The sequence below is a fragment of the Emydura macquarii genome, unplaced genomic scaffold (genome assembly GCF_026122565.2).
Source record: "Emydura macquarii macquarii isolate MOO-44397 ecotype Brisbane River unplaced genomic scaffold, CSIRO-AGI_Emac_v2 contig_2897, whole genome shotgun sequence".
NCBI lineage: Eukaryota > Metazoa > Chordata > Testudines > Chelidae > Emydura > Emydura macquarii.
In genome coordinates, this window is record NW_027133034.1 from 24,044,167 (window position 1) to 24,063,489 (window position 19,323).

Consider the following 19,323-nt stretch of genomic DNA (forward strand, 5'->3'; position numbering starts at 1 on the left):
CGGGCAGCAGTTGCCCAGAGCGGGCCTGGCTGTGGGGGCTCAGGACCCCCGTGTGCGGGGGCGGGCGGCCCGTGAAGCTCTGGGACCAACCCTCACCCACGGCAGGGGCCAGAGGGGATGCTGCCTGGGACGGCCCGGCGGGTGGCTGGGGCAGTAGGAGCGCTCCCGTGTGGACGGAAGGGGGACCCAGCTCCAGGTACAGGGCAGCTGCCGGCCCAGCCTAGGGTGACCAGTTAGCAGGTGTGACAAATTGGGCAGGTTAGTTGTTTACATAAGACACAGCCCCTAATACCCGGATGATCCTGATACTATTGGGATGTCTGGTCATCCTATTCCAGCCAGGCCAGGCCAGGCCAGCCCTTGGCCCACTGCAGACAGGGACGCACTCGTGTTCCTGACCCCGTGTTGACTGTCACAGCGCTCTGGGCTCACTCTTGGGATGCCCTGTCCATCCACGGCATTGCAGGGGTTAAGAGCTCACAGCTGGCGGGGGGAGGGCTGGAGTGGCAAAAGGCTCAGTGAGGATGCATTGGGGCCAGCTCCTGTGCTGCCATCCCCATGGCTTTCACCATTGCTTCTTCTCTCCCCCCGCCAAAGCGGTTTTCTCTCCTCTCCCACATTCTTGCATTCATTTCAAGATGTCCCTTGAGTAGCTGGGTCCCCCAGGCTGTGATCTCTGCCAGGAAGGCCTGGAAGCAGAGGTGAGCATGTAGGAGACACTACCATACACCTCTGAACACTGGGAAATGAGGCAGAGGGTCCCGTAGGTAAGGTCCCGCAAGGGTAGGAGGCATTAACTTTGTCCAAGAATCTATGATTTTCCCTTCTTTTTTGAGTAAAAGGCATGAGCATGATGGTAGCAAGATGGAAATGAAGGGCTTCCTCAGAAACATCCCTGCTCTTTCAGCTAGCTGCCCTCTTAACTCTTCCATGCCTCAAGTAGAGCTAATATATTTACAGCAACAGATTCAGTACTTCACGATCCACAGTCTCTCTCATGTACACTTGCAAAGTCGTTGTAGTGCTCAGCAGAGTCAGTATGTATCGTTACAGCTGTAGTTTACATTTTGGAATGTAACTGCTACTTCCCCCTATGGGAGGGTGATGTTACAAGCTGTCCCTTTGTTTTGTCCTGCAGCTGAACTAACTGTGCTCTCAGGTACCAGTGACCCTCGCGGTGACCCTCTAGCGCCTTATGACAGAGCCTACTTAGTTTCATCCTCAAATAAGGCAAGGTGAGTCTTTCGCCATGGTCCTTTCCCCTTTAGGTTCCCCATCCGATGGTTGCTGAAGTGCAGACTTTCACCTACTGATTTTTGCCTCACACATGAGCAACTGCCCTAGCAAAGCCCATGGTTCTTCCCTGATGGTTGAGTGGTGAGTCTTTGGAGCTGTCACAGCCAAGCTTCTATTAATGGTCAGGGAAACATCTTGCTTTGGTGCTTCTGCCTGGACTGATCTTGGCTGTTTTCATCTTCAGACATGTTTTTAATTCAGCATGTTCTAGTTTCTTGTTTTTTCCCTTTCACGTCTATATCCCCCCACTCTGTTTCCTGTCCTTTGTGCCCTCTTTCAAACTCCAACCTCCAGGGTTTGGTCTCGATGGGCTTTTGCTCTGTCCTGTGGCCAGTCCCCATCTTGTCATCCCACTTATAAAGTCCTTCAGCTTGTGTCAGCATTGTGCAGACAGGGAGTTTCTCGCCCCTTTTACCTGGTTGTCTTGTGGTCAGCATTTGGTGCTCTCACTGCTGTGGCCCTGGTTCAATTCCTAGTCCTGGAAGGCTTTCCGTTTGTTGCTCTTCCTCGGGGATGGTGGGGTGGTTACATGCAGCAAGCATAGTGGGGAGAGGGAAGCCAAGTGGGTTGTGTCTGCATTCAGGAAAACGATGGCACAAGCTGCCCTTGTGTGTTGCCCTGTAGCTGAACTATGCTGTACTGTCAGTGGTCCAGTGTCCCTCGTAATGGCAATACCTAGTGGTTTCCAGCAGAGCTGCCTTAGCACTGTCAGTTTCAGAATTTGAAGGTCCTGAGTTTGATCCTCAGAGATGGCACAGTGGGTTTTTTTGCCATGGCCCTTGCCCCTTTTGTCTCCTCGTGCCCCCAGGTTGTTGGAGTGCAGCTTTCCCCTACTGCGTTTCACTGCATGGGGGCTCATGCATATGTAACGAAGCATGTGTAATGAAGCATGTGGCTTCTCCCTGATGGTCTAGCCTCTTCAATGCACACTTAAGTATCTGGTACCTTCTCACTGTGTCAGCATCCCGACATCTCCTGTACATCAGTTCCAGCAGATAGGTAATTGATAGAGGGCTCATCTGAGTCAGAGCAGTGGCTTCCACCTCAGAAGACTGGAAGCTCCCCCTCCTTCAGTTTATCAAGACATGTTAGAGGATTTACCTGGCCCAGACTATACCTTTCCGAGAGTGGCTTTAGCCTCCCAAAACTACATTCTGGACCTGCAGGAAAGCTCTCCGGTAGATGGGAATCTACTGAGGTGAGCAGGTAGATGATTTACCAGCGCTTCAATGGACTGAATCCCACAACTCCAGCCCTCCACAAGTACCCTTCACTGCTGTGCAGGGTTGAAGGCTGGACACTGATGTCAGAACAATGGATTATTTCAGTCCCTACTCTGTGGGAAGCTGGGGACAGAGAGGGACTACCCTGCCTCCCTCTCTGCAGTGGGGCCGAATGGACCTTGCTCATCTGCCTCTCCCTTCCACCTGGAACATCAGTCAGGGAGGAAGGGCTGGGTCAGAACATGGTGTGTCTGGCTGGCCCCTCTGAGCCAAGTGCCAGGACCAAACCCAAGGCCAACGCTCTGTCTCTTGCTTGGTTGGTTTAATCCACCCCAATCTTTTGACGGTAATATTCAAAGAGAAGGGAACTGAGCAGGGCAATCTGGCTGGCCAGGATGTCTCAGGGGACAGGCAGAGGTGGCAAGAGAAAGAGGGGCCCTGACCCATCTTCTGAAGCCGATCCCTGAAGTTCCTCTTTGGGACAGCAGGCTGGGACCTGACCAGTGAGGACAATGAACCCGCCCACACCAGTATGGATTTGGTTGCACAGGGGAAAAGGTGATGCCAAAAATGAAAAGTCTTGTGACCGTTTCTAGCGGTTGATCACTTGGCTCATGCAACAATGAAGAACACAGATAGCTATGAGAATTAACATGAATTGCAGGACACATTGATCATTGACACTTCAAACTCATTTGCAGTTTCGGCTTCTACTGGGGGCTACGGCTGTCTGAGAATCCCCTTGGGATGCGTCAGTAGTGCTGGGATGCAGCCCTGTGCTGTGCCCGACCCCATCGCTGCACTCAGTTGGAGGTCAGCTGGGGGTTTTGCAGGACTGGGGTTCATCTGGGTGTCATCCTTACTGTCCTAGGGAAGGGGGGCCCTGGGCTCCCCACCATCTTTGTCTCCCTTAGGTCAGACCCAATGCCCCAAAGAACTCACTTTGGGTAGCTTGTCCCATTTGCAGAGGATTATTGTGGCCTGCACTGCATCCTACTGTTTCATCTACTGTCTTGTTACCTCCTGGTAGGGGGAAATCTGAATGTTGCAGTTGGGCTGGATGGTCGGGTTGGCTTTGGATTCTGAGGGGAGGTGAGCGGGCCCATCCCATATGGCTGGCTTTGGTGACAGGGCTGCTTTCATGTTCCAGGGCCCATCCCTTTCCCTGGGTTTGACAATGCCAGGGATGAAGGGGATATGCACAAGGAGGATAAAAGCCAGGAGGGAAAGTGGGTGGCTGGCATGCATCTGAAAGGGTTCAGGGGAGAGTGTCCAGGTTTCTGACTCCACCTCTGCTCACTATCACCTCTGCCAGCCAGTCCTCATCCCCCGCTGCCTGTGTCCATGGCAGCGCCTTGTGTGTTCCGTCCTCCACTTGGCCATTGTTCTCCAAGCTTGGTCGATCAGGTCTCCTTTGGGGCTAAAGCACTCCCATGTGGTTGGTGCTGCCATCCCTGCATCCCATCTGACTGTGACCTCTAATGAGATGTGGTGACCCACTGAATTTAAGCACGTTAGTCAAGAGAGGAAAATAAACTAACCAACATTCTCTTCAGTAATGGCAAATGAACAGGGAAAAGCCTAGCTCAGAATCCCTGTTCTGCAGTGGTGTACAGAAGACCCACTTCTAACAAGATGACGCCAATGCACTCCCAGTCCTGAACTTCTCCAAAACTGTGTGTCCTGAAGTGTCCAGCCCACTGCTGGACAATTCAGAAAATTAATAAGGTTTGTTGCTCCTGTAAAAGGCAAAACCACGTCACAGCTTATTAAATTAACTGGGGGTGAATAGAGCTGTCCCTTTAAATGCAGCACGGAGTTGGTTTAATGTAAAATAAAACATATTTATTAGCAATAGGCCATAGGTTAAGTGATGCTAAGTAAAAGAAAGACAGTAAGCAAGAGTTACAAGCAAATAAAAGTGAAGACATGCATCTAAAATTCAAGTTTAAAACTTAATCTAGCAAGACACAGGCTTTATTGAAGATGGTTTCTTTCACCAGTCATTCTTCTCAGCCATGGCTGACTTTTAGTCAGGATCTTTGACGAAAGCACAAGGGGCTAGTTTCTCTTGGCTTCTCAGATGAAAGATTTTTGCCGACCTATTTTAAGTTCCAGAGACTTCAGCCCTCTCTTGAGCTGCTGTGTTTGGGGTTGAATACTTGCCTATCTGACAGGGTGAGTCAAGTCTTTCAGTCTGACTCAGTGGTGGCTTGCTTTGAACTGTTGCCGAGGAGGACTCCACAGATATATTAGTCTTGAGAGGAATGCCAGAAATAAAAACTGGTGAACAAGGCACTAACTGAATCTGAATTAGAGGACTGAGCCAGGAGTCACGAGCCCTTGAAATAGATCAGTGAATGCTTTGTACTGCTATTTTTAGGAGGTCTTGATACCTGTTCCATGGCGGTCCTTTCCCTCAGGCCAACTCCTTTTTTCCTACTGTCTCTTCTCCAGTCTAGCCACTCCTTCCTTTTTTTAGGGACTCTTGTGATAATTAAAACAAATCAGTAGTGTCACATGGATGGACAAACATGGTAGGATGGGACACCTTGATGGTCAGTACCCTAAGAAACTAGCAGACATTTATAAATAATAGCCAAATGTTTTGTCATCTAATTAGTCATGCTTACAAATGGATGAACAAGAAACCCACTATCTAGCAATACCACTGGCAAGGAAACAGTATGACTGAATCAGTGGGGAAAAAAGACCATTATTGGGCTTGACTCTTGTCTGGCACTGGGCAGAGACATGACAGGTGTACAATAAGTGGGAGGCCTCTGGTCCGCTGATGAAATACCCCTGCTTTTTATTGTTTTCTCACTTAGGCAGTGAGGTGGGGGCGAGCTCTGAGGGGCTCTCACTTCTGGCTCCATGCATCCAGTACAGGCAAGGTGTGACCCACTCCATGACCAGTGTCAGGTGCGGAGTTTGATTGGGCAGTACACATCAAACTGTAGCACAGGTGTCCGAAGGCAAGCTCGAGGATAGAAACATTCCATAGAGCAGAAGGACAAAAGCTCGCTTGATCTTGATTTTCAGTATGAATACAGCCTATGAAAATGAGGTCTCACGCTCCTTCTGACTTTTTGGGTTTTAAGCAGATGTCAAAAAATAGTTCCTCAGGAATAACTGGCTGATGGACAGTCAAGCTTTTATAACGATGTCACTTTTTGATCCTTCAATAGAGGCTTTTCCTCTCATTGCAAAGCAGAAGTCACCAGTCAGTGGATTGTTCATCCACTAATAGAGAACATGAGCTGGGTTTAGTTTGTTGTGAGACAGGTAGTTTTATCATACTGATGACATGTTGTTGCAATAGTAATCTGACTCAGTACAAGAGGAGCCGCAGGTTCAGTCATTTGGTGTATGTGCTTGGCTCAGGAGCCAATGGGGCAAAGCTACCATCTGTGGGATTATGATTGAACACTTCTAAATCAGAAGCCCCTCCCCGTTCCCAAATATAACAGAGCAGCAACGTGAAGCCTCAGTTGGCCCCAGATAGCCAGCCAGCCCCTCTGCACAATGCAGAGAACCATTCTTGTTGGACAGAAGGGAGCCACTTCTACAGCACACCGCATGTTTTTAGGGAACCTGATTCTAAATCAATCATAGATGACTTGATTCTGGGTTAGGGTTTCATGAGTAGCAAAGCAGCTATCTCAATGTGAACTATTGAAAGTCAGCTCTTGGCACAAGACTTTGCCTCTTTTCCTAACACCTCTGCAACAGGGGGTTGCCTGGTCCTCCTACAGCAGGATTTGAAAGGTAACCTTGCTTCATGGTGGAGTGTGCTTCCCTTCTCAGGCTCCCCAGGGTAGATGCCGAGGATGGTCCTCATGGGAAGACTCGGCCACCAGGCAACCCTCACAAGAAATGAGTCTGGCCATATCCTTTCCCCCCAACTCTCTGGGGTCCAGGGTTGACCTGGTGGCCAACAAGGAGTTGGGGCTGGGGTCCCCTTTGGAGGCTGCTCCCACTGTGGGAGAACTGGATTGACCTGGTGGTCTGGGGACTAGTCTGCAGAGTCACCACATCACCCCATTTTACCCAACTGGTTGTCCTGGTGGCTAGAATTCTTTCTGGCCAGGGTTTTCCCCAAAATGTACCCCAGTACCAGCTGCACTGATTTAAAAATAAAACCACTATTCCCCTTATTCTGTCTGCGGGGGGGGGGAAAGGAGGGCAGAAAGAGCCGGTGTGTCTAATTTTACCTTCACTGGGCTAGAACCCCAGAAAAGGGAACTTCCCAGCCTCCTGGTTGGCTCAGCATATGGGAACTAGATGTGTGTGGCTCTGCTTCCACAGATCAGGGCAAGCCAGGCAAGCTTGCCAGTCCACAGTTCCAGGAGCCCCATCTGAATTTCAGATTTGTACTGGTGGAATTTAGAATTTCTCCTAAGCAGTAGGAATCCTGGGAAACCCAGAGAGATGGCTCACTGGGATTGTCCCCCAGAAGCCTGATTCTGCACATACCGAGATGACTTCATAAGCAATCGTAGCATTTTATTAACCGCTGTCAGCCACAGTAAAGTGACTAGTGATCAGGATATGTTGCTTTCACCACCATGGCTTGGGTTTGATGGTTGGTCAGGGAAACCTCTTACCTTGGTGCCTCTGGTGGGGCAGAGCCTTGGAAGCTGCTTTGAATGTAGTATACTCTAGTTTGTGTTTTTCCTTTTAAGTCTTTTTTTTTTCTTTGTTCCCGACCTCCTTTTCAAACTCCAGCTTCCAGGGGCTGGTCTTACTGGTCCTTAGACTTGTCCTTGTGTTTGCCATCCCATGCCTACATTCCTCCATCTCATGTCAAAATTGTGCAGAGTGTGTGCCTCATGCTTTCTCCCTACTGGTTCAGTGATGAGGAGGTAACATTGGTGTGACATGTTGGATTTCACAGCAGAATGAAGTAGAAAAATTAAATCCATTTTTATGCAGGATGCATATTACATTAGCAGATAATCATCAGCGTGGAAGAAAGGGTGAGAGAATTTAGAAGGAGTTCTTGATATCCATACTTGCAGAATAGGAGGGACAATATATTCTGGGCTTCTCTAGTGTGTCTTTGTCATGGTTCTCCAGCTGTTTTACATCTAACTCCCCCATGAACAAGGTAATATAGTTTTATAGAAGTGGAAGTGATGTCTGAGACATTGACCATCACATCAATTGTCACAAAATGAACCTGTTAGAATAAGGCAGAAGCCACAACTCCTGACACCTTGCTTTATTCAAACCATCAACAAGATTACAACCTCCACATGCTAGATTTTCAACAAGCATGTTCCATCTTTCCTCCATACTGCCCCTCACTGTTGGGAGGCGCTCTGCATAAACAGCTGCAAAACCCTTCTTAAAAATGCCTTTTCCATGATGCTTACACAAAACTTGACCAAACTGACCTCAATCACACCTTAAGTGGTGGAGGCTGCAGTCTGGCCCCTTTAAGGGGTAGAGAGCCCAAGTGACTCTTTGTGGAAGGTGCAGACTAGGTCAATGGGGTGGATGCTGACCCATTTCTCCCCCCTCCACTCCCCAGAAGAGAATGGGGACTATTTAAGTCATCAGCCCTCTTTTACCTTGACCAGGCAGAGCAGCCTCCCTCCCCTGCCTTGGAAGCAGTTAAATATCAGGTTTTGCTATGATGCGCTGTGGGCCTTAAGCTTGTGGCTCCATTCTCTGGGGCCTGGGAAGGACTTTCTCTCTCTTACCCCCAGATTGACCAAGGCAAGGTGGGGATTTTTCATCTTTGCCACAGCAGCTTGGGGTCTCAGGCGGGGCAAATATGGAATGGCTTAGGCTGTAATGTTACAACTTATTATGTAAGCATGGGGTGATGTCCAGTGCAGATATGTCAGAGAAGGATTTCTTGGTGATCAGATAAAATGAATTGGCAAATGAGTTAAAGGAGGTATTCTTTCAAGGAGCTGAAGGGGAGAGGGGGAAGTTTAGGGCTCCTATGTCAGGGAGCGAAGCCAACCCTCCTACCCCTTATAGTGTTCCCCTTAACTCTCATGGAGCCCAGGACGGATAAAGGGAGAGGGCTGAGAGCAACCTTGGCCCTATTGATTATGAAATTATCTGGTGTCAAGGATATTTAACCTCAGCTGGTTCTATTGCTCAAGCCCTTAAAAATATCCAACTACATTGCTTTTCCTTGTTATTTGACACACACCTGTATTTCTTCTCCCCTTCACCCCCTAGGACACTGTGATTCTACTCTTGAAAGTGGCTTGGGGTGGGGATCTATGTTTATAATATCTCAGTGAACTTCCATATCAAATCCGCTCAGTTAATTAAATGGATACTTCTGCCAGCCCTGCACAGTCAACCAGTGATCTGAAAGTCTGAGTTTTCTAAGTTAACTTAAGGCAAGATTTGGCCTGCAGAATCTTATGTACGTAGTGATTGTGCCTGAAAAGGGAAAAAGTTTTTCATATTTCAGGCTGGGTTTGTAGGGTTGGCAATTAAAGACGCTTTTGTGAAGAGCATATTTGTTACAGAAGTCACTAAGGCCATAATACAATTTTTACACTCACTTTTTCAGAGAACCACACTTTAAAATTTGCAAGCCTTATACATACATACATCATACATCCATTTTTACAAAGAGTGAGCAACAGGGAGGTGGTAATACCCAAAACCACAAGTGGAGCACCTTATTCCTAAAGGGAGATCTCTTCCATTGTAAGTGAGGACCCTACCCTTAAAGATATCTACAGCAGAGCAGAGTGAAACATTTTGCTCAAATGCTTTGACACCTTTCATCCTCCCGCAAAAAAAAAAAAAGTTTAACTTGAACTGAAACTATTTGTAACCAATTTTTTTCTTAAATTTTTAGAACTGCCAGCAAACTTAAAAAATCAATTATCTACCCAGCTTTTATCTAGATTTTGTTTTTGAACACTTTAAAATGTCTTTTTGCTCTACACCTACTGCAGCTTCAATTTTTCTCTGTAGAGAGTTCTTTACTGACAGAGGGTCAGAAGACTGTTAGCTAACAAGAGCTACCACAAAGTAGTAACCATCTTTGCTTCTTGGATAAATGTGAGAATTTAATTTTTAACTGGAAAACTGCTTCTCATTCTTTACGGAGGCATAAAAATTCAAGCCCATAATTGGCAAATGACCCACCTTCTCCTCGCTTTATGGATATCTCATCATGTGCATTTGAAAAGTGCACAGGAAGGATGCAGTGTCCAAATTGGAATGAGAGATGGGTAGCTACTTCCTCAATAGCTGGCTCAGAAGCCACTACCCTGCCTATCATCACAATTGATTCTTGCTGACAGTTTCCTCACATAGTGTTGCCTGCAGGAGAGGCAGCAACACTACAAAGTCCTGACCCTGTAACACTTCCAAAACCATCCTTGAGGGTGGTACACTTTACTCTTAATGTGATCACTGACATGAGAAACAGATAGGAAAAGAGGGGAGACTGAGTGGTTTGGGGGTTGTGAGGGACAGAGACTCACATCTCACATGGTGTTTTGGAGGGAAGGCACTTATGGTTGTAGTTAACAACATTGCCTACAAACTTGGTGTCCCCTTTTATTAATCTCAAAGAATTGAACGGATTATATTAAGTTATTTACACTACAGAATTAATCTCACATCAGTTGAAGTTTCCTGCATCATTTTGTTCCACATTTTGGGCATCATCTTATGTTCTACATTTGGATTGTGACAGGTTGAAAGGCATGATTTTGGGGGAGGAGAATGGATGGTAGAAAGAAATCAGTGCAGCAATAGCCCAAGAGTGACAAGGCTAGAAGGTGGCAATGTACAAGAATAAGAAGAGGGTATTAAATAAAGCTAAACAATTTTTAAAAAGGTTAAAATGAACGAAAGAAAAGCAGCATCATTACAAAAAAAAGTGGATTTTAGGGCAAGAAGAAAGGAGGAGGAAGAACTACATAATGTAAGGTTTTTTTTTTTTTTTAAATGTATTTGTTCCAGTGTTGAATATGTGATTTAGACATGGCCTGCTATTTCTAGTAAAAATAAAGTACAAAGTCCCCTACTCTTTGACCACAGAGGAGACATCCAGGTTTGACCCTGCCCCCTTGAACACTCTTTTGATGAGAGACAGGTACTGTAGAATTTGCGGTTTCCTTCATACGGAGATGAAAGGAAGGTGGTACATAATGGTTTCAAACCCTCAAGGGCACTCCAATATTTGCTTAATACTGTTAAATGTTCATTTCCTATCATTGGCAGCTGAACTTCCTAAAATGCAGAAGAAAATAATTCCCATGTTACATGGTTTAATAAATACAAATGTCCTCCCAAGAGCATCTTTTGTTCTACAGGTATGCAGCTTCAAGTAGCTGCTAATTTTATTTATTTATTTATTTATTTTTAGGAGTCATATGACCATCTCAGTCCTAGGCTAGATGGTCAATAGCCATTAATAGCCAAAGGATTTGGCCTCCTACTAAATTAGAGAGGCAGCAGTGGAAAAATTACTGTGGATCATGAAACTGTCAGACAACTGGATTGGCTGGCAATATGAGGCTGTGATCCCATTCAGTATTGCAATTCAAAACCTACGTTCATGATCCAAAGTGAAAAAACTGCTCACACATTTGTCTTAAATTGACTGACTTGTTAAAACAACCTATATTAACTACAGAAACATGACTACTTGTTTCATTTATACATTTGACAGTGCTGTGTGTATAATTAAACTAACTGGAGTCAGTTTCCCTGTTGATTAGGTTGCTTACACAGCAACAAGAGAAAAATTGAAGTGATTATAAAAGCATAAAGATTAGGTGTGTGTGTAAAGGCCAGAAGTAGCAGAAACCTGCTTTTAACTCAGTTTTTCATACTGACTAGATTTTAAGTTGACAGTGTCCCTTTTAAAAGGGACAAATACAACAAAAGATAACTCACTGATTGTTTTCCCCACATTAAAAACAAATCTGTAAAATTCCTTATTGATATTGTCAAATATCAAGGAACATATAAGAAGAAATGTATGATTTAGAAATGAAAGTAGCAGTAACACTGGCATTCTAAAAGGCTGAGTCTGCATGATCCTTTATTTTAAAGATTATGCATGTGTGGTAAATACATCATGTTTTTACATAATTTAATTTTAATATTAGCTTACGATAATTATAAACTTCACTGAAAATACTCATTTATTCCCAGACATTGCTTTTCTCGTATAAGCACATAGGTTTACCAAGCAAACTGAAGGAAAAAAGTGCAGTTCTGCTCAGAAAAATGACTAAATGACAGCAAAGTTCAATGTCTGAATGACTTCCATATCAAATCTGCTGCATTTACAAGTGAAAGGATGACTTTTTCCAAACTACCTTTGCAACTAAACTTAACTAGGAATCTGAAAGTTAAATTACATTATTTTGGTTTGCTAATGAAATTTAGGCCCTAATTGTGCAAATACTTAAGTGCTTAATTCTGCACATTTGAGTAATCTCAGTTAATTCATTGGATATGTAAAGTTATTCATAGGCCTAAGCATTTACAAGATCAGGGTTTTAATTAATTCTGTTAATGCATGAGCCACTGACAGCTATGTGGGATTTGCTGTTCTAACAGGAGTAAGTATAACAAATGTATTGTCCACTAAGCAGATACAATAATACATGCAGATCTGTTGAGTAAGGTGGTGCCATTTTAAATCAGCCACTTTTCTGTTCTGTCACTATACTTTAAACTTTTTTAGTCTCAATTCATGAACAAAATGTTGAGGAAAAATAATTAAAATTTCACTATATTAAACAGCTGTGGCAATTTTTTGAAATGTTGTCACAAGTTTCTCCATAGCAAAAAAAAAATCACTTATTGCACAGTTTGTAAGTTCAGGTTATGTGCATAAAAACCCTCTACTTAGTGTTTCCATGGCAATTTGCTAAACATACATTTAAAACTATAATACAATTTACAATTTTTTAAAAACAATTCTACTCTTAAGTATCCTGAGAATAATACAAAGTTTATTTTACAAGCCCTTCATTTCTATGCTTTGTTTATCCCCTCAGTCCGACAAGTTTATTTTACATGAAATATTGTTCTTGCCTTGTTGCGGTATTTCAAAAACTATCTTTTAACAAACAGTATACCATTTTTGTTTGAGGAACTAATCAGCCTCATATCTATTCTAATTATTTATAAATCGAGCTTTCATCATTTTTAAATAGGTCAGGAAAAGTAATGCAAAACAGTTTCAGAAACAGTTTTTAGCTTGTTAAAGATTTAAAGGCTTTGTGCATTTTTAATATTTTGGTCAAGTATTTAAGTTATGCAACTTTACATTTTGGCAAAAAAAAAAAAAAAAAAAAAGCCCCAAACACCTTCAGTACATTTTTCTTTGATTTTATATCATTTGTAAATCTACAGTATATTTTATACAACTAAGCTCATAGTACTTTGCTCTTGCATTTTTTTATTTGCTTTTTTAAAATGTGCTTAGAAAGATAAACACACAAGTGCTGGAAATAAATTCAGCATCTTTGGGCTAAATACAAAAGTCTCACTGGAAAAAATGTAAAATATTTCAGTTGCTTCCTCTCTTTACATATACTTAAATAAATACCCTTTATCTAAAGATAAATTCTAATTCCTTATCCTATACAATACCTATCTGTAGTTTGCCTAATCAAGATTAAAGCTTCACACCTGTAATCTTTATACAGTTTTATTAGGAAGATATCCACATATTTGCATATTTTGAAAAGGGACAGTTCAGGGTTAAAAATATAGGCTTTTTTAAAGGTAAAACTGCCATTCTGTTGACAGTGTTTCAAGTTATAGCATAGAAAACCCAAGTTATGGAATACCCTTCAGTTTCTTATTCCCTAGGTGAGAGAAAAAGGGCTCAGGTGAGTTGCAGAGGTAATAAGCCTGGATTCCACAAATGGGAAGGTGATGGTGGTTCATTTTATCAACGTCTCGTGGCCAGTCCTTGCTGTGGCATAAGCACCTGCTTCTGAGGCAGAGGTTTGCTTATTTTCTAGATAGAGGTGCAAACACTTATTCATGGCTGCTTAAGAGTAAGATCCGGAGGGAGACAGTTGTGGTTACCAGAGTAAAGAGGTAACGTGATTTAAGGTTTCCATCTATACCTGGCTTCAGAAAAGGCCAGGCGTTCGTGTGAGAAGAGCCCATGCTCTGATGAATGGGGTAGAGGTTACCACAAAAGGAAAAAAAAATAACTAGAACACTTCAGCAACATATTGTATGTGAGTGAGTGTGTGTGTGTATATATATATATATATATATATATATATATATTATAAATATATATTTTACAGAGTCATCTATGATTCCTACATTAGGCAATATAATCAAAATCTAAAGGACCTTGTTAATCTTTAAGGCATCACGGACTTAAGCTTCAGGAAATAAATATGAATGCAGGAAAGCAAAAATCTTTGTGGCACCAATTGTAAAATTATCATTGTACATTACATTTGTTGGCATTTCCATGAAAATATTTTCAGAAAAGTTATACACAGTGTTAACATATCAGAGCATAAATTTCACATCATTTTTCAACACATCATTTAATGGGCTAAATTGATCAGGCAAGATTCTCATTTTTACTGTTCCATCAGCTCCACAGGAGAACATGTGATTTGCTGGTCCCATCTCAATTTGCATGACCCCTGTCCCAATGTTTCTGAAGATTGACTGTCGAGCATGCTCATTGAGGAAAGTATGAAGAAGATTAAAGGTAGACAAACTCCATACCTGAAAATTATTAGAACATTATTAATCTTGAAAAATCAGTAATATTTATGCTCTCAACTCACTGAAAATCATTAATGAAAACTCAGACAACCAAGCTTGATCAGATTTTTTTCATCTTTCTGACAGTAACAGCATATTCATACTTTGTCTTCATTTTCAATCACTAATATTTTAATACAAATATTTAAGTATAAAAATGCCATTAAGGTAACATCAAGGTTGCACAATTAAACACTGCAGTCAGGAAAAGCAAAAATTAAGGCTGATCACAGAATTTTAGAAGTTAAGACCTGCTAGATCAGGGGTCCCCAAACTTTCACCTGTGAGGGCCCCACCACTCAGTCTTGCTCTTATGGTGGGCCAGAGCAGCTGGGCCCATGTCACCTGAGAAAGGGGAAGGGGCGGGGTGGAGTGGGGGGAGCAGCCACCGCACAGTGCTGCTTGCAGCAGGGGTGGACCGCTGGGCCCACGTGGGAGCGGGGAGGAGGGAGTGGCTGTTGCACAGCACTGCTTGGGGCTGGGAGTTGCGTGCTGGGCCCATGTGGGAGAGGGGCGGAGTGACGGGGCAGGGCCAGGAGGGGGGAAGCAGCCAAGCAGGCCAGGAGGGATGAGTGGGCTGGTCCAAATGTGTCAGCGGGCCATATATGGCCCATTGGCTATAGTTTGGGGATCCCTATGCTAGATGATCCATTTCCCTGCCAATGCCAGATTCAGGTTGAGTACTTTTAAGAGGGATTTGAATGTATGCAAATACCTAGTATAAAAGAATTATACAATGCCTTGCCCCACTAAATTAAAGTTACCTTTATGTTGCCTTCTGCAGATCCTGTAACAAAGTATTCTTCTGCAGAATCCACAGCAATTGCTTTAACTGGAGAATCGTGACTCTGGAATAGCTGTCGTTGTTGTTTTTGGCGAAGATCAAGTATACAAGTGAAGCCTTTTCTGCCTCCTGATATTAAAAGCTGATGTTTTGGAGCATATGTTAGCACAGTTGCCCCACTATCATGACAGCTAAAGGCTAAAATACAAAACAAAGGATGTTAAAGAACATACTACATGAGCTTTAGCCTCCTCTTCAATGCTAATGGTTTAACATAGTAGCAACAGGAACACAGGCTACTGAATTAGATGGACTAACGATCTGATCCAGCATAACAATGTTATGTTAGTAACAGTTCCACATACTTCTGAGGAAGGCATAAGAAACTCTACAATACACAGTTAATAACCTGCCCAAGGGAAAGTTTCTTCCTTAACCTTTCTAGTTATAGGTTGTCTTATGTTCTGAAGCAGAAGGATTTCTCTCTCCCCAAAAACCTTTTAATCTTTGCTAGTGTAATTCTGGATGTTATCCATATAAATGTCTAATCTTCTTTTCAATCCTGCTAAACTCGGTCTGGATATCTTGTGACAATGAGTTCTACTGACTACTTGTGCAATGTATTAAAAGTATTTCCTTTACTTTTAAATCTGCTGCCTTTCACAATTTCCTTGAATGTTCCTCTTGTTCTTTTGTAACAAGAATGGGCAAACAGAAGTGCCTGAACCTTACCAGGACTGCAGTAGCAGAAGGAAGATGATAGTAATCAGAGCTTGCCGAAACTCAGAATGTCTGTTTGATGGACTGAAACCAAGTTTTCTGAAAGTTCCAGCAGAAAAGAGATTCTGAACAATTTCATTTCAGAAACACCAAAATAAGCTGTTTCTGAAATACAGTAAGCTCCTAAGGTTCCCTAGCAGCTGATGAAAGAAACAGACATGATTCTTGTCAGTTTTGCTGCTGCCCACTACTGAATAGCAGTCATGAAACTGACCAGTGAAAATAAGTTACCAAAAATGAAAAGTTCTTTACCTGGCACAGTAACTAATTGGAATTCTTTGAGATGGTGTGGTCCCTCTATGTATTCCACTGTGGGTGTGCATATGCTGTGTGCACTGGACACTGGAAGATTTTTGCTAGCAGAGTCCCTTGGTCCATGCCTGTGCCCACCTCCTCATGCTCCAAACTGAAGACATAAAGGAGAGGCATGGACCCAATCACCTCTCCAGTTCCTTTTCTATCATCAATCATGTTTAAAGGATCAGAAGCGGAGGGGAAGGAGTGCAGGTAGTGGAATATAAATGGGGAACACGCACCTCGAACAACTCCAGTTACTGTACAAAGGAAGTAACTAATCTTTCTTTAAGTGATGGTCTATTGTGTATTGGACTGTGGGTAACTGACAAGCATTATTCATTGAACAGGAGAGTATGAGAACCTCCTCTGTGGTACCGATGACCGGAGGATTTCTATGCCGAAAAATGTGTCAGCTGCTGAAGCTTGCAACAGGACATGACATAGCTTGTGAAGGTATGGACAGAACCTCATGTTGCTGCTTTACATAATTCAGTAAGGAACATCACAGTGAGACTAGTGAAGCAGCATTGGCACCAGATACCCATTATTCAAAATCCTGGCCTCATGCTAGGTTGAAGTTGCAGGGCTGCTAGTTAGACAAGCCATATTTAAAATCATAGAAGTGTAGAGCTAGAAACGACCTCGAGAGGTCATAAAGTCCATGCACTACGATTGGACTCAGTAAAACTAGACCATTCCTGACAGGTGTTTGTCCAAACTGTTCTTTAAAAAGTCCAAACTGGGATTCCACAACTTCCCTTAGAAGCCTATTCCAGAGTGTAACTACCCTTATTGTTAGAAAGTTTTTCCTAATTTCTAGCCTAAACCTCTCTGGCTTCAGATTAAGCCCATTACTACTTGTCCTACTTTCAGTGGACATGGAAAACAATTGAACACCATCCTCTTTATAGCAGCCCTTAACCTATCTGGACATTTACTAGCCCCCCTGTCTTCTTTCCTCAAGACTAAAAATGCTCAGTTTGATTAACATTTCCTTATCCAACAGGGTTTTCTATACTACTGGTCAATTTTGTTGCTCTCTTCTGGACTCTTTCCAATTTGTCCATCTTTTCTGAAGTGTGGTGACCAGAACTGGACTAAATACTCCAGCTAATTCCTCACCAATGCTGAGTGAAGTGGGACAATTATCTCCTGTGTCTTACGTATGGCTCTCCTCTTAATACACCCTGGCATGATATTAGCCTTTTTTGCAACTGCACCACATTGTTGACTTGTATTTAATTTGTGATCTACTATAACAAGTTGTGGTCATTTTCAGCAGAACTACAGCCTTGCCAGTTATTCCCCATTTTGTAGCTATGCATTTGATTTTTCTTTCCTAAGTGAAGTACTTGCACTTGTGTTTATTGAATTTCAACATGTGGATTTTAGCTCAAATTCTCCAATTTTGTCAAGATTGTTTTGAATTGTAATGTTGCCCTCCAAAGTGACTGCAACCCCTCCCAGTTGTGTGTCATCAGAAACTTTTGTAAGCACACTCTCCACTCCATTATCCAAATCATTAATGAACATATTGACTAGTACCAGAGTCAGGATTGACCCATTTGGGACCCCTCTAGATTTGCTCTCCCAGTTTTACAGCAAATCATTGGTAACTACTCTTTCTTTCAATCAGTTGTGCATCCACTTTATAGTAATTTCACCTAGAGCACATATCCCTAGTCTGTTTACAAGAGTGCCATATGGGACTGTCAAAAGCCTTTCTAAAATCAAAATATAACATCTTTATTCTCCCTATTCAGTAATCCAGAAACTCTGTCAAAGAAGGAAATTAGGTTGAATTGTTCATGACAATTCCATGGTGGCTATTCCTTAACTATTATCCTATAGGTGTTTACAGTTTAATAGTTTGTTCCAGGGATTACAGTTAGGCTGACTGGTCTATAATTCTCTGTGTCCTCTTTGTTCCCCTTTTAAAGATAGGCACGATACTTTCCCTTTTCCAGTCCTCTGGAATCTTACCTGTCCTCTGTGAGTTCCGTAAATGCTAACTGTTTCAAGATTGCTTCAGCTAGTTCCTAGGATGAATGCAAGTCAGCAGGGCCTGATGACATTCTTTTAAGTTATCTAAATATTCTTTAACCTGTTTTTTTCCTATTTTGACTCGTGTTGCTTCCCCCTTCTTGTTAACATTAATTGTGCTGAGCATCAAGTCACCATTAACTTTTTTAGCGAAGACTGAAGCAAACAGGCATTAAACGCTACAGTCTTCTAGAGGCAATCAGTTATTAGTTCTCTTTCCCAGTTAAGTAAAGAACCCACACTTTCATTCATCTTTCTATTATTCCCAATGTATTAAAAGAACCTCTTCTTATTACCTTTTGTCTTCCTTGACAGGCTGAGGCACAAAACAAGTTTCTGATTTTGTACCCACGTTTGTGTTATTCTTTGGTACTCCTTAACAATTTGTACTTGTAAGATCAGCAAAGCAACTTCTGAAGTATCACTATTCAGAGTAACATTGCACTTGAAAAGTTTACCAAAATACATAGTTGGAGACCACTGTGCTGGCTCTCGGGGCGTCTCTATATTGGGAAATTACATTATTTCAGAATATGTTAACTAATACTATAAAACTCTCTGCACAGACAGATTGTCATGTTTCATATATCAGTTGGTGGCTTTTGTCTATGCTAAGTACTAAGTTGTGGTGGACAGGGTGCATGTTAGAACATGTGTGAAGATGTAGTTTTCATGTGTAGAGAAGACCTAAAGAATTGATCTATTCTCAAGGTCCATGTACTCAGAGTGTTGGTACTGTCATCCTCAGTAGCAGGTTTTTCATCTCTTATTAAGGAAACTCCCAGTGATTTAAATTGAAAGCATTTAAACTTGTCTTAAACACTTACTAGAGGGACAACAAAAAATTGGTTACTCAAAGAAGGTAGTTTTCTAACAGATGTGGAGATATTTGTGATATGTTTGGGTTAGTTTAGGATGATGTCAAAAGCCATGTGGTTCCTGCTAAGTGTGGCATAATGCACAGTGTTCATTGTGCACTAACAGTAGCGATCATCTTGATATTGCACACACAGTAAGCAGGGAGTTGCTGAATCCATCGTGAAGAAAAACAAGGGAACTGTATACTGATACCTTCTACTGTCAAGGCATTAGGAGAGCTTGCCACACAAAGGGACAAATCCTTAGGTCATGTAAACT

General features: G+C 42.7%; 1 protein-coding gene and 1 long non-coding RNA gene across 5 annotated transcripts in view; one reads left to right on the top strand and one right to left on the bottom strand.

The window, feature by feature from the left end:
- Nucleotides 1-1,113: 1,113 nt before the first annotated feature.
- LOC137167068 (uncharacterized) lies at nt 1,114-15,836 on the top strand. The gene is made up of 3 exons (XR_010923960.1): nt 1,114-1,235; nt 14,108-14,226; nt 15,067-15,836. It is a non-coding gene; the product is annotated as an uncharacterized lncRNA (long non-coding RNA).
- The window catches only part of DMXL1 (Dmx like 1), a 139,505-nt gene continuing 134,103 nt past the window's right edge, over nt 13,922-19,323 (bottom strand). For all 4 annotated transcript variants that reach the window (XM_067569033.1, XM_067569034.1, XM_067569035.1 and 1 more), the window contains 2 exons: nt 15,047-15,264; nt 13,922-14,243 (listed from right to left, as the gene is read on the bottom strand). In XM_067569033.1, coding sequence (XP_067425134.1) covers nt 14,019-14,243; nt 15,047-15,264 — 443 coding nt within the window. In that variant the 3' untranslated portion in view covers nt 13,922-14,018. The remainder of the gene's footprint in view (nt 14,244-15,046; nt 15,265-19,323) is intronic.